This window comes from Mustela putorius, unplaced genomic scaffold (genome assembly GCF_011764305.1).
Source record: "Mustela putorius furo isolate JIRA1106 unplaced genomic scaffold, ASM1176430v1.1 tig00000095_pilon_pilon_pilon, whole genome shotgun sequence".
Lineage (NCBI taxonomy): Eukaryota > Metazoa > Chordata > Mammalia > Carnivora > Mustelidae > Mustela > Mustela putorius.
The window spans coordinates 25,124,486-25,150,439 of record NW_025421280.1 but is presented as its reverse complement, the minus strand read 5'-3'; the positions used below and the strand labels follow the sequence as shown (position 1 = coordinate 25,150,439).

The 25,954-nt window shown below is 50.8% G+C and overlaps 2 protein-coding genes across 7 annotated transcripts in view; one reads left to right on the top strand and one right to left on the bottom strand.

Annotated features, from left to right (window-relative positions):
- The first annotated feature begins 298 nt into the window (after window positions 1-298).
- On the top strand, window positions 299-11,201 carry CCR9 (C-C motif chemokine receptor 9). Of its 3 annotated transcripts, none has more exons than XM_004760814.3 (3): window positions 299-440; window positions 7,924-8,029; window positions 9,234-11,201. In XM_004760814.3, the coding sequence occupies exons 2-3, from the start codon at window positions 8,009-8,011 to the stop codon at window positions 10,308-10,310; spliced, it is 1,098 nt and encodes a 365-aa protein (XP_004760871.1). In that variant the 5' UTR covers window positions 299-440; window positions 7,924-8,008; the 3' UTR covers window positions 10,311-11,201. The 3 variants fall into 3 exon arrangements, with proteins under 3 accessions (XP_004760871.1, XP_012916209.1, XP_004760872.1); XM_013060755.2 differs by lacking the exon at window positions 299-440 and adding an exon at window positions 6,303-6,961; XM_004760815.3 differs by lacking the exon at window positions 299-440 and adding an exon at window positions 6,988-7,809.
- A 10,664-nt stretch (window positions 11,202-21,865) lies between these two features.
- The window catches only part of FYCO1 (FYVE and coiled-coil domain autophagy adaptor 1), a 71,670-nt gene continuing 67,581 nt past the window's right edge, over window positions 21,866-25,954 (bottom strand). For 3 of the 4 annotated variants that reach the window (XM_045080814.1, XM_045080820.1, XM_045080825.1), the window contains exon 18: window positions 21,866-25,557. In XM_045080814.1, the coding sequence (XP_044936749.1) occupies window positions 25,482-25,557 (76 nt within the window). In that variant the 3' untranslated portion in view covers window positions 21,866-25,481. The remainder of the gene's footprint in view (window positions 25,558-25,954) is intronic. The other variant, XR_006606989.1, reaches the window with a different exon arrangement.

The window sequence follows — 25,954 nt, the reverse complement described above, 5'->3', positions numbered from 1 at the left end:
TGCCCCAGCCCAGCAAGCTGGCGAGGCTGAGCACCCTCCCTCAACAGCACCTCTTTCTCCCCTTCCCCTGCAAGTAGTTGTGCTGTCTAGGAAAAGACTGTGTTCTTAGCCTCTGCCGTCCATAGACAAGTCTTCAGAAAAGATGGTTTCCCTTAGCCCAGCAGTTCTTGGTTTTTCACTTCTGGTTGCAAATCATCAGGTCTGCTGATTGCTGGAGCTACAGCTGGTGACTCCCCGTCCCCACCCTCCTGGGTCACCCCACCCGTGACAACACAGGCCGGGGGTAGCTGACTTCCTTTATAGTGTTTTTGCAAAGTTGCCTGCACAGAACCCACAGAAGCCTTGTCCCTCATCCCAGGCAGAGAGCAGACTAGCCTTCTTCCTCTACACGGAGCTGGTGGGGCCAGCTTCTCCTGGAGCCTCGCCCGCTGCCCTCCGCAGTGAGTATCACCTTTCTCCTCTGCACGTTCCCAGGTCTCCCGTGCCCTCCCCTGTGCATTGCCTCGATGGCTTTTGCTTATCTGTCCAGTGTTCATGAGTGCCAGACACTTTGCTAGAAGCTTCCAGGGAGGCAAAGGTGAATCAGGTAGTGGCTTGCCCAGGCTTCAAGGATGAGTAATAAGATACCTTCCCACCCACACATGGGAGGTAAAGATTCAAGGCAGTCTGTTCTGTGATTTGTACCTTACAGGGGGGAGAAGCCAGCACTCGGGACAGGTGACAAAAAGAGGGTCAGGACTAGGAAAGTAAAGCCCCCAGACAGGCCTTGGGTCCAAGAGTCTGCCCCATGGAAAGATGTCCGGGGCGGCATTCTCTGTAGCAGCAAGAAATTAGAAAAAAGTAAAGTTTGCACCAGGATGTGACTGGTTAAGTGAACTATGGTGTAGCCGGACGATGGAACACCCCACAGCTGTCAAGTCTGATGACAGCTCTACGTTAATTGGCAAAAGTGGGCTGGGAAAGAGTGTTAACTAGAAAGCCGGGTCAATAATGGTTTGTGCAGCCTGATTCCCTTCCCATTGTGTGTGTCTATGTGTGTGTGTGGGTGTGTGTGCGTGTGTGAGGTTATGTTGCAGAGAAAATGTCTAAAAGGATACATCTCAGGGAGTGACCAAGAGCCAACCCAAGAAAGGGCTGTTGGAGCAGTTTTAATCGTCGTCATCGTCTTGATTTGCTCTAGGGTTGCTGTTGTTACTGCTTGTATGTTATGAAATGTGCAAAATCTCCTTTAGAATCAGAAAAAAGCAAAGCTCCTTTTTTTTTTTTTTAAGATTTTATTTATTTAGGGCACCTGGGTGGCTCAGTGGGTTAAAGCCTCTGCCTTCGGCTCAGGTCATGATCCCAGGGTCCTGGGATCGAGGCCCGCATCGGGCTCTCTGCTCAGCTGGGAGCCTGCTTCCTCCTCTCTCTCTGCCTGCTTCTCTGCCTACTTGTGATCTCTGTCTGTTAAATAAATAAATAAAAATCTTAAAAAAAAAAAGATTTTATTTATTTATTTGACAGAGAGACCACAAGTAGGCAGAGAGGCAGGCAGAGAGAGAGGGGGAAGCAGGCTCCCTGCCAAGCAGAGAGCCTGATGTGGGACTCGATTCCAGGACCCTGAGACCATGACCTGAGCTGAAGGCAGAGGCTTTAACCCACTGAGCCACTCAGGCACCCCAAAAGCTCCTTTATTTTTAAGGACTCCTCAGTGACTATGGCTTTGTCCTTTACAACCTATGCACCCTCTCCAGTTTCCCGGAAGCCAAGGCTCTGTAGCTGGCCAGTGTGGCAGGTGAGCTGTCGCCAAGCCCAGAGCTGGACATTGGGGGCAGCTGCTAGCCTGCTGGAGCCCGTCTCCTCCTCCCCCTGCTGAATAAGCCCCTGGGGCTAGCTGCCTCTTTTCTCCATATCTGTCTGCTCTGAAACCTCCCACCAGGACTCTGGGCTCATAGGTTGCTCAGCGTGGCACCCACAACAGGGCAGGGGTGGGCACCCGACCCAGGCTTGGCCTGCAGACGGCCCGGTAGACCCTGCTTCCAGGCCTACCAAAAAATGCAAGCAATGATTCAATCTCGGTGTAGCAAAGTGAACAAAAATCAGAGCAACACCCACATTCCTGACTCACATTAGTGTCTGTATCCAGCTCACCGACAATGGTTGACCAGGGAGGCTGGGGCTCCATAGTGATGTTTTTCTCAAGCAAACTCTACACCCAACACGGGGGTTGAACTCATGACCCGAGGATCAAGTGTCCCAGTATTCTACTGAGTTAACCAGCCAGGAGCCCCTCCAGGATGATTTTCACGTCAATTACTTAAGGACAGCTGAGAACAGAAAAATAACGGTTGGATGGTAATGGATGCCAGCCTAACTTTTCTCAGAGTTACTTTTTTTCCCTTATTATTATTATTATATTTTTTAGTAAATTAACAGCTCTCCGTTCTTTCTACTACCATCAAAGCTCCTGTACACATCTGTTTTCTGACTTTCACGCCTTTGTGCATACCTTTCCCTGCCCTCGAGCAATGTTCTCTCCCCTCATTGCACATCCTGATCCTTTCCAGCCTTCAAGAATCAGCAAAAAAATGTCACCTCCTCGAAGAAGCCCTCCTGGGTTTCTCCCACGCTGGAGTCATGACTTCCTCCTCCTGATTCCCAAACCGACTGGTAGCACTTAGCATTGCTGGTATTTGCTGCGATGACATATCCATTGTACTTGAATGTCAGCTTCTTGAGGACATGGATCAGGTCTCACACGGTGTTTAAGTGGGAGAGGTGCATCCATTGTATCTGGTGTCAAGACACATTGAAGGAGTAGCTGGAGGACGAAGAATGTTCCCTCCTTCTCCCGTAGCCCTCTGCATTCTGCAAAGAGCATTGCACTCGCTCCTTGCCACAAACCCTTGCAAGCCAAGGAAATCTAGGCTCGGTGAGGACATGGCCCTTCTTGCTAAGGTCCCACATGCAGAAAGAGATGGATCCAGGGACATTTGGGGGTCTGTCGTGCTTCCCTTCACCGCACCCATTATGCTGCAGGATGCGGCCAGGCCTTTCAGATTTGAGCAGTTGTAGCTCCATAATGAGGGCATCCTGAGCACGGTGAGGAGAGACTGAGGCAGTGCTGAGCCAGAAGCTGGGGCCCTCCCAGCAGACCCGAGAGGGGCCCGCTTTCAGTATGTTTTGTTATATGTGGGTGTTTGCCTCCTTCTCAGGGGTGACAAGAAAATGAAAGCGAGCCTGGAGATTTTGCGATTGGTGCAGTAAAATCTCCCAAGAGTATTCTGATGGGAGAGGGGAATTCTAGCTCAAGGGCCCTCGGCAGTGTCTTTTGATGGTGGCTCTAGGGAGGACTATGCTTCGATTCTACACTTTTGGGCTCTCCCCAAATTTTCCATGAGCCCGAAACACATTGAGAGGCGGCAAGATAAGCCTTCCCAAAATGCTCCTGTAGGAGCTCAAAGTTGTAAAAAGTAGCCATGGAGAATTTAATTACTTTTTTTAAAAAAAGATTTTATTTATTTGACAGAGAGAGGAAGAGATCGCAAGTAGGTAGAGAGGCAGGCAGACAGAGAGGAGGAAGCAGGCTCCCCGCGGAGCAGAGAGCCCGATGTGGGGCTCGATCCCAGGACTCTGGGATCATGACCTGAGCCGAAGGCAGAGGCTTTAGCCCACTGAGCCACCCAGGTGTCCCAGAGAATTTAATTACTTTTAACTACTAATTGGGGCTACCTTCCAGGCCAAACGGAGAGGGCCGTGAGGGCCTTCTGGGGCCGAGCTTGGCTAACAGGTGTATGGTGTAGGGAACGGAAGCACACTGGGGCTTCTTTAAAAAAAAAAAAAAAAGGTGACAGGTTATTTTTACAATAGTTCCTAAAATAAAATTTCATGCACAAAGTAAAATATTTAAATAGTTTACAAAACCTGAAGGGAAAAAAAGAAAGTCTCACTTTCCACTGGTCATGATTGTTCAATCTCCTTCCAGAAAATGTTTCAGTACTGATAAGCACTGAAGTGTGTAACTGTTACATATATTAAAAAAAAAAAAGATCTTGCAACATAGTCTTCTCTTTTGTATTGCTACCTAATACTCTTAGTGACCTCTCTTTATCAGTGTGAGGTCTAGTGCATTCTAGTTATGGACTATTTGAGTGTTATTGAAGGACGGATCAAAACATTACCAACTGCTGGTTGTTAAGGTTGTTTCTCACATCTCCCAAGGTGTATCTTTATGTTCTTTTGTGAGAATAACAATAGGGCATGTTTCCAGGGTCAAGGGCGGAGTCAGAGCTGTTGTGCCTTGTAAATTTTGACAAGAGATAGCTCTATCCTCTGAAAATGTTGTGCAGGGCAAGGGCAAGAGGGCAGGAGGGGTGCAAATATCAACCATTCTGTCTCCGTCACCAGAGAAACCTCAGAGGGCTTCACCGAGGAGGTGACATTTTTTTGCTGGCCCTTAAAGGCTGGAGAGCATGGGGACACGTGATTTATACTCCCCACTAACTAGCTATAACTAATTATAACCAATGCCATTCTTTCTTCTTTATGGGACTTTTTTTTTCCCCTGGGGAGTTTATTTTCTTCCATATTATTTCTTAACATCCAGTCTTCTTCTTCTTCTTTTTAAATATTTTATTTATTTATTTGAGAGAGAGAGACAGTGAGAGAGAGCATGAAGCAAGGAGAAAGTCAGAGGGAGAAGCAGACTCCCTGTGGAGCTGGGAGCCTGATGCAGGACTTGATCCCGGGACTCCAGGATCATGACTTGAGATGAAAGCAGTCACTTAACCAACTGAGCCACCCAGGCGCCCAACATTCAGTCTTCTTATGCAGGTAGAAAGGAACCCTGTACTAGAAATATATAAAGTGTTTTCTGGCTAATGTCTCAAAAACCCCATCTTCCTGTTTCCCAACCTATAATAGAATTACATGAGCTGAGTTGGGAATTTCCACACTTAACTGGGCATTTTAAAAAAAGAGAGAGAGAGAGAGAGAGAGAGAGATTTTCCTTCTTAAGGGCATGATTCATAAACAAAAAGAGGGGGCGCCTGGGTGGCTCAGTGGGTTAAGCCGCTGCCTTTGGCTTGGGTCATGATCTCAGGGTCCTGGGATCAAGTCCCACGTCAGGCTCTCTGCTCAGCAGGGAGCCTGCTTCCCTTCCTCTCTCTCTCTCTGCCTACTTGTGATCTCTCTCTCTCTCTCTGTCAAATAAATAAATAAATAAATCTTTAAAAAGAAAAAAAAAAGAAACAAAAAGAGGATGGTAAAATCAACCGGACAATGTGAAATTTGGGGGAGGGGCTATCCTCTGAGATGCGGCCAACACCCCAGCTCCCATCCAAACATCCACCCACTAATTTCAGCAACCATTGGCGGGTTTCCAATCCCAGGATTCCTTCTATATTTAATAGCTAGCACCTTAAAAAGAGCTTTCTCTCCTCTTCATTTATTTTGTCATTCATTTGCGGCAGTATGGACTCCCGGAGCCTCACAGAGTTGAATGAGCTAGAATGATTGCTTTACTTAATTTGGTGCCCAAATCACCTTCCATGTGGCTAGCGGGAGCCCCGAAGTTTGGCACCTACGTCCTTTTGACAAGCCCTCATGGTTCCTCAAACACTTGCTTCCTGATGCAATAAATAAATAAATCAATCAGCTCCAGGTTCATCTTGCAGTTTTCCTGCCCCAGCTCTGGAGTTAGACATTTCTCTAGGGTCTGCTTCCTTTTGGTGGAAGAAGGTATTTAGAAACTAAGATCTGAGCAATGACAGCTTATTCTGTTGTGTCATTGTTCTTGGGTTCTCTCAGGAGACAATACATGTGCGTATACACACAAGTTACTTAAGCTTTAAAAACATGAGTTCAGGGACGCCTGGGTGGCTCAGTGGGTTAAGCATCTGCCTTCAGTTCAGGTCATGATCGTGGGGTCCTGGGATCGAGCCCCGCATCGGGCTCTCTGCTCAGGAGGGAACCTGCTTCTCCCTCTGCCCCTCCTCTCTGCTCATGCTCTCACTTTCATAAATAAATAAAATCTTTATTTTTTTATTTTTATTTTTCTAAAGATTTTATTTATTTATTTATTTGACAGACAGAGAGAGAACATGGTCAGGGGAAGTGGGAGAGGGAGAAGCAGGCTTCCCATTGAGCAGGGAGCCTGATGCAGGCTCGATCCCAGGACCCCACGATCATGACCTGAACAGATGGCCAACTCTTAACCGACTGAGCCACCCAGATGCCCCTAAAATCTCAAAAAATAAAATAAAATAAAAACACTGTTCAATAAAATAAAATAAAAACACTTGAGCCCTCAATTCCAATAAATAGCACAAGGCATTCCAAGGCATACGCTGCTGGCAAGAATGTTGCAAGGAACCAGTTTGGGCCACCTTCCTCCTCGCTTGCTAAAGGCAGGAGAGGACTCTGGGGAGGGAAGAAAACCAGAAAGTTTTCACTGTTTTTCCTTTCTTCAGTTGAACCACTGTTTTGGGGTCCAACTACAAAGAAACGGCACATATTCCAAGTACAGAATGTAAGTCCTGACTTATGTATATGCCCACGAAACCTTCCCACGATGAGCACAGCGAACATCTCCATCACCCCAAAAGGCTTCCTTGTGTGCCTTTGCACCTCCCACCCCCACGCTCTCTCCTGCCTCTTCTCTCTCTTACCAGAAAATCACTGGTCTGAGTTCTTTCACGATAGATTGCTTTGCATTTTCTAGAATTTCATGTAAGTGAATCACAAAGTATGTGCTGCCTTGGTCTGGCTTCTTTACTTAGCCTCATTATTTTGAGAGCCATCCGTGTTGCTGTGTATATCCGTTATTCATTCTGATTCCATTGTGTGGCCACGCCAATGTTTTTCGCTTATCCCTTCCCGAGACTTGACGGACATTTGGGTTGTTTCCAGTAACGGCTCTTATAAATAAAGCTACTAGTGTGTATATCAGTCTTTTGTGGCCACATGCTTGCATTTTTCTTAGGTAAGTACATGGCTATTTGATGGTTAGATCACACGGTAAGCGTTTGTTTAACTTTTTAAGAACCTGACAAACGATTTTCCAAATTGGTTGCATCACACGTCAGGTACTGAAAACCACTATACTTTCAGAAAAGGAGGCTGAGTCACGATGTTGTGTTATGGAAAGGAAACCAACAGGATAGGGTTGGATCTATGAAGGGGAATTGTTTCCTTCTAGAAACTTAGGGTGTGACGCTGGACATGGTTCTTTGGAATATATTCGCGTAAGGCGTACAGAGAAATGCCTGGCTCAGGTAGAGAGATCCTTCCTTGAAGAGAGGCAAGCTGCTCTTCCCTGAGTCATATCGGGGTAGGTTTACAGAGCTTCAGAGCACATGCGAACAACAGCCAAGATTTATTTAAGTCAGCTTGGAGGCCCTTTGTGTTAGGGAACTAACTACGTTTTCTTTGCTAAACAAACCCTGGGACCTCCTTTTCCTGCTGGAGTCAGGAGACGGAGAAAATAGGGCCCGTTTCCTTATCCTGGGTTTGTAAACAGAGCATGTAGGCTGGTGCTAGGGCTCTGAACCTCTCTGGGGGAGGGACCCAGCCTTTGTCTCCTGTGTCCTTGCCACCTGGTTATCCCGCAGAGTCTGGGCCCAGATGGTTCTCAAGTTGACCTCCCTCCCGTGATCTTCAGGAGCCCCCTGGTTGATAAAATAAGGGTGGAACATTTAGCAAAACAGAGCATGATTACGAAGTTACATCAAGAGAAAAAGAACTAATGTGAAAAGGACGTGCTGTAAAACGTTAAGGCCCCAAAGGGCTCTCAGGGGAGCGGTCTCTCTTATTCCTATGTTAACGACCAAGGTCATTTTGAAATCGAGAATATTTGGTTTGACATCAATGTCAGGAGGACTCTAACTTCTGCTTGGGATTCTTTCTTAAGAACAAACGAATTTAACATTCAGTCTTTGTCTTTAGGTATTCATTGCCGTTCTTTTGCAAGGCAGACCTCTTTTTGATCTGTGTCCTCTCTTTGGAGAAGCGAGCTTGAATCTTATCCATCATGGTGGCCACAGAATTCACAGTGAGTACATCCACATTCCTCGGGCTCCTTGAAACACACTGTCGTCTTGCCTGTTTGTGGGGGGTGGGAGGAGATTTGTGGGAAGGAAACTGCTGCGGGGAGCGATTTCTCTGCGTGGTTTCCCTGGGCGAGATCTCTGCTGAGCTGTGCCCTGGAGGGACTGTTGACGCCAGCACAGAGGGCTCTGCAAACACGCAAAACCAGAAGAGCTTGGGGGTATGTGGCGAAGTGAGAGGAAAATGCTATTTGTGATTTTATTAACACGTAAGGGTGTTTATGATCTTTAACTAGATGTGCCTGCTTCTGTGTGTCTGTTCTGAAATTGAGACAAACAAGGGTGAGGGACGATCCATAATTTGGTTTAAAAAAAACACAAAACAATAAAACCCTTGGTGAGGGTGAGCTTAGGCTTCTTGCCTAACAGGACAGAGCCTTTAGAGAGACCAAAGAATGATATGTGAGTGCTGAACCTGCACAACTGTACAGGGCCTATACTTAGAAGGACCATTTGCTTGACTTCATGCTCTGCTGCCTTGAAATTCTTACCAAATTTTGAGCAAAGGATCCTGAAAATGACATTGCTTGTACCAGCGCTTATGTATGTGTGTGCATGGGAGAGGGTATGGATGTGAGTTTGCATGTGAGAGAGAGAGAGAGTGTGTGTGTGTGTGTGTGTGTGTTGGTGCTTCATGAGCAGAGGCTACATAGCTTTCAGAAGACTCAGAGGAATCTGGTCTTGGAAAAGTTTAGGAGCCTCTGAGGACCCCTTGGGTGTAGGGAATGGAGAGGAGAAATCAGAATCATTCAGGGTTTGATAAAAGTTTTGTGCCCATCATGGGTCCTAAAGGGCTCTGAGCACTTGCCACATGTCCTGTCACTGTTGGTTTGCTTGTGTGTGCCCTCACTAGGATGTGGGTTCCATAAGCGGGAGCCATGTCTGACTCAGCGGCGGCTGCGGTGTTAGCGTGAACACATGCACACAGTTCCTGACATAGCCTCAGCGCACGATAACATTCATTGGATATATAAATCTGTCGGGTGATCCAGACAGATGCTCTCAGAAATGCCAGCTTTCCACTCACATGTGTCTCTGTCTCATCATAGACTTTTGGGATGGGGACGACCACGTGGCCCATGCCTCTGTCATCCCGCCATCTTCCAAAGGCTTGTCCTTAACCAAACGGTATCCGATATCTCCTTGCAGACCTTCTTCTCTAACATATCTGACGACTACAGCTACCCCTCCACGTCTACCATGGATGATGACTTTGAGAACACTTTCTGTGAGAAAAGCCACGTCAGGCAGTTTGCGAGCTACTTCCTCCCCCCCTTGTACTGGCTTGTGTTCATCGTGGGCGCCGTGGGCAACAGTCTGGTCATCCTTGTCTACTGCTACTGCACACGGGTCAAGACCATGACCGACATGTTCCTCTTGAATCTGGCAATCGCCGACCTTCTCTTTCTCATCACCCTTCCCTTCTGGGCCATCGCTGCTGCCGACCAGTGGCGGTTCCAGCCCTTCCTGTGCAATGTGGTCAACAGCTTGTACAAGATGAACTTCTACAGCTGCGTGCTGTTGATCATGTGCATCAGCGTGGACCGGTACATCGCCATCGCTCAGGCCATGAGAGCCCAGAACTGGAGGCAGAAAAGGCTCCTGTACAGCAAAATGATTTGCCTCACCGTCTGGATAGTGGCAGCCCTGCTCTGCATCCCAGAAATCCTGTACAGTCAACTCAGGAAGCAATCGGACATCACCATCTGCACCATGGTTTACCCCAGCGACCAGAGCACCAGAGTGAAGTCCACAGTCTTGACCCTGAAGGTCCTCCTGGGCTTCTTCCTCCCTTTCGTGGTCATGGCGTGCTGTTACACCATCATCATTCACACTCTGTTACAAGCCAGGAAGTCCTCCAAGCACAAGGCCCTGAAGGTGACCATCACGGTCCTTACGGTCTTTGTCCTGTCTCAGTTCCCCTACAACTGCATTCTGTTGGTGCAGACCATCGACGCCTACACCATGTTCATTTCCGACTGTGCCATTTCCATCAACATTGACATCTGCTTCCAGGTCACTCAAACCATCGCCTTCTTCCACAGTTGCCTGAACCCCGTCCTCTACGTCTTTGTGGGCGAGAGATTCCGCCGGGATCTCATAAAGACCCTGAAGAACTTGGGTTGCATCAGCCAGGCACAGTGGGTCTCATTCACGAGGAGAGAGGGAAGCGTGAAGCTATCATCCATGCTGCTGGAGACGACCTCTGGTGCTCTCTCCTACTGAGGGGTCTCCGCTCTGACATGGATGGCCCTTTTCGGAAATTACAAGAAATACGGGGGTACACCTGCACTACGTGCAACTGGAGGGAAACCAATGAAGAAGAAGAAGAATGAAGTGAGGATAAAGACAAACCCGGAAAGGGATAAATTTGGACGATTACTTTAGTTAGAATTTCCAAGCCAGAGTTTTCCAAACTGACTGGCTGTCCAATGAGACTGTTGCTTGGCTCTTGGCTACAATGGCTGCAGTTTTCAGCAGACTGGTCCCGCAGACCACCCCCACCCCCCGGCTTTTTGCCACCTAACGGAGCATTGATGCGGCTGACCTTGGAAGGGTTTCTGTAACTCCACACCTGCCTGCCGGGTTGACCTGCCCGAGGACTCTGCTTGTCCACTCGTGTCACAGGGGTGGGTCAGCCTGCGGGGAGACCCCGAGAGCCCAAGTTGGCAGAACCGGCTCTGGCTCTGTCTTGGGCGCACTCTGCCGAGTGGCTTCTGGGATGGTCTGCTTCATCTCCTCCCTATAAAACGAGTTAGTTTTATTGAGCCTCTTTTTTTCTGAGCTTGCTGGAAGGATATCTGCCTCCCCGCTGCTTCTCTTTTTCTTATTGTACAGTGCTGACCTGTCCAAAGGCTTCCAATTCTGAGATGAGGCTGGGGAAAAAAAAAAAAGTAATGCAGCTCACTTTTGCTTTGTGTCTTCTATCTCCCCTGTGAAATGTTTTATATACCAGAAAAAGTGCTTTTTGACGATTGTGTAAAATACTCATTACTGGTCACTTTCTTTGTCATTTCTGTATTTTAGAAGTGCCCCGTGAGAGGTCCCGTAGCCACATTAGAATGTGAAGAACAGATCAGGATAAGGAAATAAAATCTCTGAAACACTTTAAAGCCATCTGGATTGCAGGTTGTGTTTTGTTTTGTCTTGTTTTTTGTTTTTGTTTTTTCTTTTCACTTTTTATGAATTCAAGCTAACGCAGGGCGTCTGGGTGACTCAGTCAGTTAAGTATCTGACTCTCGATTTCGGCTCAGGTCATGATCTCAGGGTGGTGAGATCAAAGCCCGCAGGGGGCTGGCTCCCTGCTTGGTGGGGCCGTCCACTTGGGATTCTCTCTCTCCCTCTCCCTCTGCTCCCCCCTCTCAAGTAAATAAATTCTTTAAAAAAATAAAAAATAATTAAAATTAATTAAAATATTAAAAATACTTAAAAAATAAAAAAATAATTCAAGTTAGTTAACATGTAGTGTATTATTAGTTTCAGGGCCAGAGTCCACTCATCACTTGCCTACAATGCTCAGAGCTCACCACAAGTGTCTCCTTAATGCCCGTCCCCCAGTTACCCTACCCCACCCCCACTTCTCTTTGGGTGCTTTTTTTTTTTTTAAGGTTTAATTAATTTATTTATTTGACAGAGAAAGAGAGGGAGAGTGTGTGAGCACAAGCAGGGTGAGCAGCAGACAAAGGGAGAAGCAGACTTCCAGAAGAGCAAGGAGCCCAACTCAGGGCTCCATCCCAGGACCCCAGGATCATGACCTGAGCCTAAGGCAGATGCTTAACTGACTGAGCCACCCAGGGGTCCCGGGGTGCCTGGTTTTTAATCTCTTCTCTGGCCAAGCTTATTTCCCAGGTTTGTCCCAATCAGTCCAGTGGAATTTCCAAGGGGGACTATTCGAGGGGGACATAGAGAACTGGGTTTTGACACTTGGTCTCAAGGAGGCATCGCTGGGGTTTCAGTCCCAAGAGTGGCTTCCAAAGGGGGCACAGATGCCCTGGACTCTGCCACATCCTCCTTCTCCTCCCTGTCCAAGCAGTAGAGGGAGCACAAACCGGGCAGCAACGCGCAGGCTTTGCTAACCCGTCCTATGTATGGGCAGCTGGGGGTAAGTAAGTGTCTGTCTGGGACCAGCATAGCGACATGGGTCCTCCTGCAAAAAACACCACTTACAGTGAAGGGGGGGGTGACATCCCCAAGGCCATTGTATGGACAGAGCCATTGCTCGGCTACCATTTCCAGGAGACCCCGGGGTGGCTTTTAAGGAAATCAGGAGAATAAGCAACAAGCACGGGACACACCTGAATAACATGGTGCCACAAGGTGGAAAGAACATGACTGGGGTTGGCATTTCCATTCAGTGCCCTTCTGATACTGCGCTTCTCTGACCACATGTCACGGGGGCCGCGGGGGAGCTGAGGACGTGGGGAGGGGTGGAGGGGGAAGGGGCTGAGCCCTGATCGTGCCTCCTAGGTCTACACTCAGCCTGGAGTTATTTAAGACACATCAGAATGGGTATTTTTTATGAGTTGAGAGGTCGTGTGTTTTTGACCAATGCACGTTAGTTGGGAAAAACAAAACAAAACAGAACAAAAAAACCCCCAAAATGCTAGAGAACAAATACCCTGAGAATGACAAACCCTGGGTAGCCCCCAATTCACAATGGTCATGCCTGCTTCCAAGGGCTTCCTTTAGGACATGACTGTCCCTACTGGCCCAGACCTAACAGAGCTCCAATCTGGGATTAGACGGGCTGCCATTGAACCCCACAGTGAAGATTTTAAGTACGTTTTACGGCAAATTATCTTGGTTTTTGAATGATTACATAAACAGAACCATGTTACATTCAGACGAATCTAGGTTTTGGTAGCAGATTTATCCTAAGATAAAAACACTGGAAGAGCCAACACGGGGAAACCCATTAAGAACCATGACTCACGGGACATTTCCAGAAAATACGCCATGTGAGTACTTCTTGAAATAAAGATAAAAGAGGATTATCGTATCAAATTATGGTTGACGAGAACTTCATAAACGGAAAAAAAATTAAGAAACTGAATGAAAGATGGTGTGTTTTCATGATCAAAAAAGAAATCATCTTCTTTTTTTCCTACCAAAAAATTTCTAAAAACTAATTCTAAGTCCACCCGTCACCACAGGTGCATTCCAGCGGGGTGGTTGTTTTGACACAGTCCCCTCGGATGACTGGAGATTCGTTCTGTTGGGGCTGTCTTTCAGGCCTGTGGAACATTCGTTTGTTCGGCAAACACTGGTGTGTATACTGTGAGCCGGACCCTCTCTCCTCACCGAGGCAATAAGAGATTCGCGATAGCCCGTTCCCTCAAAATGCTAACCTTCTGGAAATATGGAAGAGCCGGGCACTGTGTGGGCTCAGACACAGAGGACAGCATGCAAAGCTCTGCCAGGTGCTGTCCCTTGGCTGAGACGCGTGAAGAGGCCTCATACAACTGACGGACTGGTTTGTAGATCATTCTGGAGACAAGCTGTGCATGGTAGCCCCTCTGGGTGGCCTCTGAACGAGCATCTTTGTGTGTGTTCTAGACCCACTGCAGGGTCCAAACCGCCTCCCGCCACACATGATGCCTGGTGTAAGTTAGATACACTATGCTGAACAGGTAACCTTGTTAAAATTAAAAGTGGTCATTTCTCAAATGTGTAGTTTGTATGTCAGACCTTGGCTGCCAGAGAACTTTGAAGAAAAGAGAGCTTGACAACCTTGAGCAACATGCCCTTTAGGTCCTTAGGGTAGTAATGGTGTCTTGTTCCCTACGGGCAGCCTGACAGGAACAGGTGGTCAAGGAAGGGCCGGCTAGAGCGGGACTAGATACAGTGCCTTCCTGTGGCCTGGCGAGAGGCTCGGGTGGCCGCCTGTTGGCTCCCGTGGGACAGGCGTGTGCTTATAATGTCTTCCTTTTGGCCACAGCCATTGTTATAAATGGTTCTGCGCAAGGAAGCCACCAGCCCCGGAGAGCCGCTTGCGTTGCCCTGGTGGTCCTTCTCTGGAGGCCGTAACCACTCTAGTATAGTGGTGGTGATGGGCAGTGGGTCTACCATGGGCTTCAAGGCCCTGGGAAGGCTGTCAGGAAGCATGAAACCTTTGGACACCGACTTCCTGCTCCAGTAAATGAAAAGCTGCTCTGTGTGTCCAGATGGCTCTTTGGCATTTGTAGTCTTTGAACGGTGGCTTGGCGTCCCAATCCTGACTTGGTCTCATACACTGAAGCTTCCCATGGGGCCAGGTCATGGGATGAGCAAAGCGTCCCCCTCCTCCCCCTACACCCCAGCTCTGGTGCACGAGGACCTTTATCACGTGCTGGGCTTGTCCTCTTCCTTCTACACTCTGGTCGAGGGGCTCTACACGATTTTGAAAAAAGGGAGACAAGATGGCCCCGGTCTTACACATTTTAGATGCTCGGAAGGAATCTCCTTCCTTGGCAACTCGTTTAGGGCGCATGATCCATGAATACCAGGCTGTAGAGTGTGGGTGTGGTCACATCCAAGCTCCCAGGGTGCTCCCGCCGGGCGGTCTCATTCTCTCCCACCCACCCTCCACACCCGGTTGCAGGTCAGGTCAGTGCCTGCGCCCTCCTGGGACTGGGAGTGTTTCTCTCATCCTTTCCATTTTCTTGTGCAGATGCCCCCTTCAATGTCTTCCTTTGGCTTTTTCTATTCTAAAAACCTACAAAAGACATGGAACTGTGTCTCTCCACTGGACTCTTCATGAGTTCCCTCCACGCTTGACATTCTTACTTGTCTCGATCCTGGGACCGCAGGCTAAGCGAGAAATCTCTGTGGGCAGATGGAGGCACACCGGCTAGATTTCCCCTTGAGAACGAGCTCCGAGATCGAGCGTCACCTGCTCCACCGGCAGAGCCAGCCAGGCGCCCCCGCAAGGCCCTTTTCTGATCTTATGTGGTCTCCACAGCATCCTTAGGAAGTAGCTACTCTTACATCTCCCACTTAACAGGCGGAGAAACTGAGGAGGGAGCGACTCCCTCCCTTGCCTGAAGCCATAGTTAGGAGGTCGTGGAGGCCGGAATGCATTCATGGTTTCCTGGTACTGGAATCTGACCTCTAGGTGCTCTGTTATGCTGTCTCCCCCACTGGAGGCCAGGCACTTCCGACCCAGGGGTTAGGTCACACGTTGGAATCCAGGCGTGGCTTTCTTTTTCTTTTCTTTTTTATTTATTTATTTATTTATTTATTTATTTATTTATTTGATAGACAGAGAGAGATCACAAGTAGGCAGAGAGGCAGGCAGAGAGAGAGGGGGAAGCAGGCTCCCCGCCGAGCAGAGAGCCCCATGTGGGGCTCGATCCCAGGACCCTGAGATCATGACCTGAGCCGAAGGCAGAGGCTTAAACCACTAAGCCACCCAGGCGCCCCTCCAGGCGTGGCTTTCTTGCCGCAGAGACCCTGAGTCAGGAGTGTGGGATGACTGTGGCCCCGGGCAGGGGAGCAAGAGCCCTGCCCAGGCTTCCATTTTATCCTGGGCCCTCCACTCCTGGCTTCATGCGGTCACTCTTACTGTTGAGTTGTTGCCCCTCTGGGTGACTGTAGAGAAACATTAATTTAACAACGTTGTGATGACTCGAGCTCATAGGAACTGGGCATTTGGTTGGTCATTGCGGAAACTGAGACAGCCATGAGCTGATGTGAATTTGTTTTCAAATTTTAAAGATTCTATTTATTTATTTGTCCGAGAGCACAAGTGGCGGGAGAGGCAGGCAGAGGGAGAGGGAGAAGCAGGCTCCCTGCGGAGCAAGGAGCCCAATGCAGGACTCGATCCCAGGACGCTGGGATCATGACTGGAGCCGAAGGCAGATGCCTTCATGTAATAAAATAAATAAAGCAGGGGTACCTGGGTGGCTCATTTGGTTAAGCTACTGCCTTTGGCTCCGGTCAGGATCCTGGAGTCCTGGGATCGAGTCCCGCATCGGGCTCCCTGCTTGACAGGGAGTCTGCTTCTCCCGCTGACCTTTCTCCATATATGCTCCCTCTCATTCTCTCTCTCTCAAATAAATAAATAAAATATTAAAAAAATAAAATAATAATAAAAATAACTCTATGGTATAGAAGATCTACCTTGGCACCACTCCCCCCCACCAAAGCCTGGACAGATCCCCCATCCTCATTTCCAGGGGGAGCCACTGTGAAGTTTCCAGTGTCTCCTTCCAGAAACATGGACAACACCATCCCCTGTGTCGTCTTCTGGGGTGCGGGCATGCGCTCCTTCCAGCCACCGCCTGCGTGACATCATCTTCCTTGCTGTTGCTGTCATAGACGATGCATCTATGGGAAGTCCCATGCGTGGCATGGTGTACATAGTTTGGGGTGCCTGGAGGAGAAAGCAAGTGTTTTCCTGAGGTTGGTGGGACCGGGACGAAGGGAAGGTACAAGAAGGACAGATCTCCAGGCTCCGAGGTGGTCTCTGTCCCCTGTGGTCCCCGCACCACCTTGCCATGCTCCCGCTGAGAGCAGTCTCTCTACCCATGCCTCAAATCTGGGCTGGCCTCACTGCTTGCTCTGGTCTCCAGCGTACGGTCGAAGGGACAGTTCTAAGAGACCGTGAGGCTGTGCATGTGCCTTGACTGTTCTGGAAACCTGCCCAGTCCTCACCTGAACCAGCCTGGCCATCCTGCTGGGGGTGGGGGAGACCATGAGGAGCAGGCCACGGTCCCCTGGCCAAGGCCACCGTAGACCAGCCGGCGTCCCCCTCGCCCCTCCTGCACCTACCCCCTCACAGATGCGAGAGGGAGCCCAGTCGCCACCCGACGATAGCCAGCCAACTGCCAGACAGGGAGAGCTCGGATGATGGGCTGCTGACCTCAGCTATCGGCACGCGTCAGTCCCCAAGAACGCCTGCGTCCACCTGCAGGTCTGGGAAGCTAAATAAGGGCTTCGGGTCTAGGCCACTGGTTTTGAGGTTGCTTGCTATGCGGAATCATCGTGAGAGTAAATAACCCATCCAGCCCTTTGTGTGGAGGGTGGCGCCCAGTGACGGTGTGAAGGTCAAGGACTGCCACAGCAAACCCTGCTTTAGGGAAGAGGTATTTTTTCTTTTTTTTTTTAAATCACTGGATAATCTGCATTCTGGTAAAATGAAATGGTTTTAGAGAAAACTGCTCCCACCGTCATCTCAGCACAGTGCAGTGGCTGTGACAAGCTCTATAAACGGTTCAGCCTTCCCAGCCCCCCCCCCTCCAGGTCTCGGGGTGACGTAGGGCCAGAGCCTGCGAGATTGACTGTATTTCCTACCGACGGTTACTAACAACCCAGGGCTATGATGAGCTGATTTGCTTCTTTTTTTTTTTTTCTCTCCACAAAGACCTGCCAGTTCCTTAACCTTTTTTTTTTTAAGATTTTATTTATTTATCAGAGAGAGAGAAGGGGAGAGAGCAAGCACAGGCAGACAGAGAGGCAGGCAGAGGCAGAGGGAGAAGCAGGCTCCCTGCCGAGCAAGGAGCCCAATGTGGGACTCGATCCCAGGACGCTGGGATCATGACCTGAGCCGAAGGCAGCTGCTTAACCAACTGAGCCACCCAGGCGTCCCTCCTTAATCTTTTTTATCCCTCTCTCATGTACTCCTTGGGCATCTGATAAAGCCGACTGCCCCCTTCTCAGAATGTTGTAAAATGAATAAAATAAAACATATAGGATTACAAAGAAAATGTCAGTTGAGGTACAATTCTCTAAAAATTAGAACAGGTGTATGAGTAACATACATGCCTTTTTTAAAAATTAAAAAAAATTATTTTATTTTTAATTAAAAAAATTTTTTTTTAATTTAAATTTATTTGACAGACAGAGATCACAGGTAGACAGAGATCACAGGTAGGCAGAGAGGCAGGCAGAGAGAGAGGAAGAAGTAGGCTCCTGCCGAGCAGAGAGCCTGATGCAGGGCTCAATCCCAGGACCCTGGGATCATGACTCAAGCCGAAGGCAGAGGCTCTAACCCACTGAGCCACCCAGGCGCCGCGTACATGCCTTTGATTATTAATGCATCACTTAGGCTCTATGAGCAGGTCTAATGACACCCTTTGTTTCAGAGTGGCGATGACATTTTGAGAGTCATCGCTCTCGTTAGGTAGGAAAATATCTGTCCATTTCACTGGTGACAAAATCACAGGTCTTGCTGACATATACTAGGGCGACATGGTCTTTGTATTCACGATGGAGGGAAGAGCTATATTTTAGTTCTAAGTTGGGGGACAGTGGGCATTCCCCCACCCCATCCACGTTCACGGGCCTTCTGAATTCTGGGGATGGGCCCGGTGAGGAGCCCAGGTTTGGCCTGATCTCCTCCAAAGTGCATCCATCAGTACCGAACTCCTATTTCTTCCTGTAATCCTTGCATTTTGGGCAGGAGGGGGACCACTTTGGATTTGGGGGAGGGAATGTTTTTCCGTTTAGAAATGATCTGCCGGTTAGCACTATGTCCTTGGAGACAGACGCCAGCCATGAGTGAAATCATGGTCACGAGAGCTCAGCACAGTTTTCTTTCACGTATTGGTGGAGAAGCAGCTTCTTCTCCAAGAACGAAATCTCCACCTCTGCCTCCCCCACTCCCCCCCACCCCCGCAGTGCTTGGCCCAGTGGGCGGAGGGAGAAGTCCTGGTTCCGTGATTTAAGGGTCCCTGGTGGAATCAAATCTGGGGACGGATCCAGGAGCTTGGTTTACCCCTTTCCTCAAGGTCTAACCAGAGCGGTGACACGGCAGCGACCCTCAAGAACCTGCTCAGTGACTTGTGAGGGAAAGCAGCCTGATGAACTGGACTTGAGATGGGTGTGAACGTGTGATCTTCTCTCTGAGAACACCCCGCAGTTCTGGGGGGTGGGGGGCTTCCCAGCTTGTGGAGAAGGGCCTTCTCTACAAAGACCTCTGGCCCCCCCACATGGACGCGTCTCTTACGCAGAGGCCTCATGGTGGTGGCGGGGGTGGGGGGGTGGGTGGTGGGGATAGCGGCGGCTGCCCTGCCTCAGGACCTCTCTGTGAGAACATGGGAAGTCCTGAGGCCGATCCCGAGCCAGAGGTACAGGCCCGACGACCTTTGCCATGTCTGCAGCCACCGCCTTCTGTGTTTGGTAAACCGTCCAGCTTTTGCTTCCACTAAAATGCTGTTTCACTGGATGTCCTGGTTGGCTTTGGCCTCATGGATGCTGCTGTTTTCCACATGGTGCCATTCCTCGGATGAGAAAGGGGACTTCTGCTAACCCAGACTCCTGCCCGGCCCTCCCTGAGGCCTCCGGGAAGGCCCCTCCCACGCATCCTTCTTTTCGCCCCGCCTCTTTGCTCTCTTAGCCTCTGCCCCCCGCACCCCTCCCTCACCCCTTCCTTCCTCCTGGGGGGAAGACAGTGCCTGCCTCACTGACCTGGCCCATGGCCATTCCCGCCTCCCCGGGAAGGTTCCTTCTCTCCTCCAGGCTCACTCAAAGACCTCCTTGGCAGCAGAAAGCTGGGGACCCCCCTTCCAACCCCCCGCGACCTGACATCACCTTCTCTTTGATGATTCTAGGGAGCCCCGGTCCCCAAACCAAACCTGGTCTGGCACTGAGGCCTTCCTTTCAGTGAGGACACTCACACGTGTCAGGTGGGTCGATGCCTGACTCCCTTTGCTTGTTTTTGAGCTAAGAGGACAGTCGATTCCAGGTTTCAGGTGGGGCAGCCGTGTCACAGCCAACCGCAGTCAGTCTGTGCCAGGATGTAGGAGAAAGTCACACCAGGCCCCCTTCTCCCCCCCGAAGCGTGTGAGGACAGGGGAGGGGCGGGGGAAGGACCTCAAAGGCCCGAGGTTGGCGATCGCACTCGTGCTCAGCTTCACCATCCTCCAGAAACCACCGGTGTGGGAAACGTAGAAGGCTGACCTTTCTGTCAACCCTAACCCACTTTGAATGGCTTTCATAATAGCTGTGCTCACCCCGTGGTTTCTGATGGCTTTGGCTTCAACTGCTCTCTCAAAAGAAAAGTCCATTTGCTCATCTTGGGTGACAGGTTTCACCCATCTCTTTGCTTTTCAGAGGTGTGTGGGTGGCAAGCTCCTCTCACCAGATTTTTCCCACGCATCTTCAAACCGAAAGGGCTGACCTGCTGAGAGTTTCCTTTTGGGTCCCCTGGGGAACCTCTACAGCCTTCAGCCCCGCTGGGCAGCACGGCCAGGAGGCGCAGGCGCGTCCCAGGGCCACGGAGCCTGCAGACACTGGGCTGGATTCTTGGCATTGAGTGTGGGTTCTGGAGAGCCTGGGGCAGACTTTGGTCATTTCTGGTCACTCCGTGGTTTGGCCACTGCAGTGGGGGCTGTGATACGGAGGCCCCCAGGTCCCAGCCCGCAGTGCAGCACCCTCAGCCATGTGGGTCTCTGTTGGTTCCTGTTCCGGCCTCCAGCCTGCGTGGCCACCAGTCTCTGGCAGGACCGTTCTGCTACTAAGGAGCTCCCGTTGCTTTGTCCCGGGCCCTGGATAATCCAGTCTTCCATTACCTCAACTGGCTCACTAGACAGGAAGAGGCTCAACTTGAGGGCATCATTAGTACATGAACGGGGTACGGGGTGGGGGGAGGGGCAGGGTCGAGAGACCTCTCCCCTGCATCTTCCCCGCACCTCCCCCTGCAGGCTTGCCCTTTGCCCTTCTCTGCCATGTGAGTTTTGGGAACTTCTGTGCCTGGCCGAATTGGCCAATGGGACGACTGCCAGCCTTAGAGCTGACCCAGCCTGGGGACCGACCAGTATCCTCGCTGAGCACTGTTGAGCGCGTCTGTGTCTGGTGTGGCGCTCCATGTGGTGGGGGTGAGGGAAGAGAGGAGATGAAGAAGGAAACACGGTCCTTCCCTTCTTCCTGCCTGATTCAAGGAGAGGCCGCACAAGAATCTGGGCACAGGGAGACGGAGGGAGAAGGGAGATGCAGGAAAAGGGGCCTGGGGGGGCTCTGTGGGGCTCAAGGCACTCGAGCGAAGGAGTCCCTGTCATCCCCGGATGCGGGGTGTAGGGCGAGTGTGGATGGACCGTCTAGGCCGAGCTCAGGCTGACTGGTCCAGGAGTGACTGCGTCCTGCGCCTCTGGGTCTGTGTCTGGTCTCTGCTGACCCAGCCCGAGTAACTAAGTTGCAGTGGGAATGTGACTCCTTCCTCGGCTGGCTGCCCGGGCCCGGTGGTCTTGCTGAGCCTTGTACCACAGATCGACTGAGGGTGGTTTGAGGAAGTCCATGACCTTCCCCCTGACCTTACTGTTCTGGGAAGTCAGCAGTGTGCTCTTTGCTCACGGCGCTCTGTGAGCAGCCCAGGAGAGCCAGGCAGCTCAGGTGGCGGAGGGCAGTAGGTTGATGACAATACCTTGGTTCCAGTGGGTCTGAACACTGACCTCGGGGTAGACAGGGAAGGATCCAGATCCCGGGCCACATGGTCACCTCTGAGTATCTGCTGGCTTGAGCTCTTCCAAGTAGCCAGAGTACAAGCCGATACTCTGGCAGGGCAACTCAACTCCGAGTCTGGCCTAGGTAAAAAAAAAATTTTTAACAAAGAGATTCTATTTATTTGATAGAGGGTGGGGAGCAGGGAGGGAGAGAATGAGCAGGGGGTGAGGCAGGCAGAGGCAGAGGGAGAAGCAGGTTTCCCGCTCAGTGATGTGGGATTCGATCCCAGGACCCCAGGGTCATGACCTGAGCCGAAGGCAGACACTTAACGACTGAGCCCCCCCCCCCCCCCGCCAGGCCTGAGTGACTCGATCAATGGGCCTTCTGTCCTGGTGGAATTAAAGACAAGGCTACTCCCAATGTCAGAGTGTTTGCTTTATTTAAATCCTGAGGTTAAAAATAAAACTGTTCCAAACGGTGCAGCAGATGCTTTTAGAAAGGAATATGTCTTGGGATACAAAAGTTTCTCACCTCCACTGCGCAGATGGGTGTTGGTATTTGATGTGCTTCTGGGTAATTCTTTGGCAGGTAAGAATGCAACAGGTCCCCAGACCCACTATCCCCTAAGGCCTTGAGAACTGAGGATTCATCAGTGAAAGCGGGATTCTGATTCGGAGGCCGCCCAAGGGAGGCGTGGATGTTGCTCAGCGGCGTCCCCCAGAGGCAGGAGCATCTCTGGAGAAGCTTCACCATGAGGTTCTAACGAAGCCTGTTCATTGGCCATGTCTCCTGAAAGCTAAACTATTGTTTTAAAAAAGTGATTAGGAGGGAAAAGGCATGATTAATTCAGTCTTTCCTGTCTCCTAGGAAGAATCACAATGCAATGAAAAAAAAAAAAACCCTCCAGGTTTCCACTAAGAAATGTTTTTTGCTAAGTGTTTTGTAAACATGACTGACTGGTCTCGGCAAGGAGACCCCTGGTTCTCTGAATCGCGGACGCGTCTCTGCTTTCCTTTCAACCCCGGAGCCAGGGGTAGGGATCTCACTTGTAGTTATGAAGGTGGACTTTAAAAAATGAAACTCCCCCCAAAACTTATAAATCAGCAGACATCTATCTAACCAGTATCCCGTAAAGCACTCTGAGACGTCACCCCTGCCCCCATCGGGATTTCCTTCCATTTGAGTCTAGAATGGCTTACCCACACAGAGAGGGGAGAACTGAAGACTTTCAGAAAAACCTTCCCCTTGATTTTTTTAGTTACGTTATGTGGCTTTTCCTTTTCTACTTTTCAAACGCTGGAGGGTTTTTTGGTTCTAGATTCCTTCTTGGTCTAGTTGACCTGGAATACAGTGGGCTCCGGCCACGTTCTCAGGCAAGGTTGGTTAGTGGCCCCTGAGACAGAGGTGAACAAGACAGCGGGATCAGTGTTGTAAAGCGAGCAGCTGTTATTCAGAGAGCTGGGCCAGCGGGGGCTGCCAGAGTTTTGCTTTGTTGTTTTGTTTTGTGTTGTATAGTGATCTGGGGCCCCATTGATGATTTCTATTATAATTCCGTCTACTGGCTGGGGCTAATAGTTAATAGTTGACTAATAGTTAATAGTTAACTAAGAGTTAATAGTTGATCTTCATTGTCATCTGCATTTTTTTACATAAGTATCCCAACCCCAAAAAACCTCAGTGGAGCCGGGAAACTGTTTAAGATAAAAATAAAGCTATTCGTACAAATCACGCTAGTCGCATAATGCATAGTAAACCTGAGCTCGCATGGCAAAGTACCGAGGGGAAAAAAGAGTCGGTCCAGCACGAAAATAGGCTGTGGAGTCAGAACGTGACTGCTGGGGGAGCAGGCAGTCCTCTGAACGACTGTAGTCAACGTTCCAGGGGGTACACACCACGAGGGGCCCCTGCTCTTCGGGAGGAGTGGCTCTGGGCCGGCTTCGCAAGAGCCGAGTGGTTTTTAAGCTGTAGTTGGTCCCCTGCCGGGCTGAGTGACAGAGGTTCACCGGGGGGCTTGGATGGAATGTTCCAGGCCTTTCGCAGGAAACTCAGGAGCAGTTAGCTGCACAGGATGGTGAGGACACCATCAGCTGGCTGGTCTCCACGGCATCCTGGGAAAGCATTCAAAACAAGACCCCAGACTGCTCTGGGTTCTCTTCTACTAGTTTCCTTCTTGTGGTAAACCACGCATCCCGATTACCCTTCCTAGAGGAGAGGGTGGGCTCCAAGGCGGGATAACTTGCTCTGGAACAATCCTCAGGCCGTGTGGCACACCTGTGAGGACATGCATGAGGCCAGGGAGTCTCTGGGAGCCTGCCTTGCTGCTGAGCACAGTCAAGGCCTTGGCCACTGGGAGATGCAAGGACCCTGGTGGTTTTCTGCCAGAGGTGGCTGGTTGTGCTAAGGAAAGAGCGTGAGAGGTTTGGCTTCTCTCAGCGTTGATCTCTCCGGAAGGTTCTGTTCACGACCCCCTCCTCCGCTCTGCCTAAGCTGACTGCAAGTGGCCAAGCCCCCTATCTGAGGGGAAGCTCTGAGCCCATCATGGAGGTTACTTCCCCCCACCCCTGCCCCACGAGTCGCCTCTGCTGGGTGGTGGCTGCGGCATCTGTGCCTGACCCGGTCTGGGGGCCCTGACCTGTACTGGAGCTCTCAACATCAGCCTGACCAGGACTGTGGGGGACAGAATGAAGCTTCCATGTGGTAGGACCTGACTGGTCACCAGAGACCAGCTGGGGGATGGGCTCAGATCCCAAGACACCCTGCCCGGCGCGCTCCCTCATCCCTGGCTGAAGTGGGCCCCGTCATCTGATGGCCTGCTCACCTGTGAAGCGTCCGAGCCTTCAGGCTCTGGCCCCAAGAGGCCATGGAGGGTGAGCTCCCTGCGGCGGGAGGAGAGAAGGGCCACAGACAACAGGAAGTGGGCAGACAGGGTGCTGGGGAAGACGGGTGGGGAGTGGGGACCAAGCAGTGAACTCCAAGCAGATCCATGATTTATGCCTGTTGTACTCGAGTTACCGAAGACTTCTGCTGAGAAGGCCCGGATGTCTGGAAGTGGTTCTTACCCTGATTAGGATCATTAGTAAACATGTCTGCGGACGAGGCAGCAGCTCTTATATGACAAACAGAGACAGCCCAGGAGCTCAGTAGCGAGTCCTAAGGGCCACACTCAGGGCTGCTTTGTGGTCACGGTGTCGCCCGTCTGCGCAGACAGTCGCTGCAGGACGTGTCCTCTGTGTGGTGGCTTCGGTTTCCCCAAGCATCTTTGGTTCTGATTTCTAGGCCGATGTTTTTAACTACTGAGGGGCCTGCCCGAGAGAAGGGCTTTGTGTGAGGACAGGACATCCCAGACAGAAGGGCCGGGAAGAAAGTGCACCTAGAGGCCCCTCCGGAGTTGCTGTGCTTTGGAGTAACCCTAAATTTAGTGTGGCAGGAGGGGACAGAGCCTGACGGAAGAGGCTGGTGGGGGCTTTGGGAGAGCCCCTCCCCCCACCTCAGGCGCCCTGACTCTCCTGACGGCCCTGTGGCCTCCTCTGCGGGGGAAGAGGGCCTTGCAGCCTGAGGACTCCCAGGGTCTGGCCAGGACATCCCGGCTCGTGGTCACCCAGGGTCCCTGAGCCCCCGCTGGGCAGAGTGCGCGGCATTTCTCTCCACGGGCAGAAGCTGGGATCACTGACGCCGGCCTGTGCAATTCTCCATGGGAGGCCGGGAACCAGCATGGCTCCGGGAGAGGCTGAAGGTTCCTGAGTGTTTAAACCTTTGGCAGAGTGTCCCTTTGGGTGTGAGGACAGTTGGGAAACGTTGCTTGAGCCCTTAAAAGCCATGGGGGCTAAGAGTGATGGTGCACAGTGCCGAGTACACGCGCTCCAGACGGCGTAGTGCTGAGGGGCGGCCGGAGGCCTGTCTCCCAGAGTCACACATGGGTCACATACGGAGCCGATGCTTTTTTTTTTTTTTTTAGTGCTTTATGTGACAGGTGAGCAAGAGTAGTGTTTCCTGTGGATAAAGTGAAACTATCAGAATCTAGAATCCAGGTGCTTGAGGCTACAGGAAGTCACTTCCATCGTAGATCACAGGCCTGTCAACCGTCAAGTGATAAAACACTTTCTTGGAGACAAACCTGAGGAAACAGAAGTAGAAAAGGAGGGTGTCACTGGGAGTGCCGAAAGCCGGGGGGCGGCGGTGGCTTCTGGGGCCTGGCTGGGCGTGTGTGGGGGCTGCGTGCCTGTGGGCTGGTCGGGGAGCCTTTTGGGGGAGCAGAGGCCTGGGCCCCTCGCCCCATCTCCTGTCTGTCCAGCAGAGCTCTCCCCAGGCCTAGGTCTGGGGAACCTTCCCTGGGGTTTGGTACACAAACACACGAACACCTACTCTGAAGCCGTGGGGGGACCTGGGGACTGCAGGGGAGCGGCGCAGGGAGTGGACTCTGTCACGAGGTTTCTGGAGGAGGCAAGTATGGATCTCAGCTCCACTGGGCACCAAAATCCATCTTGCCATCCATGGTTTAGAAATCCCCAGCA

Coding starts and splice junctions, on each gene's coding strand:
- CCR9 (XM_004760814.3), top strand. CDS start 8,009: ATGGTGGCCACAGAATTCACA. Junction 8,030..9,233: donor TGGTGGCCACAGAATTCACA/GTGAGTACATCC, acceptor ATCTCCTTGCAG/ACCTTCTTCTCTAACATATC.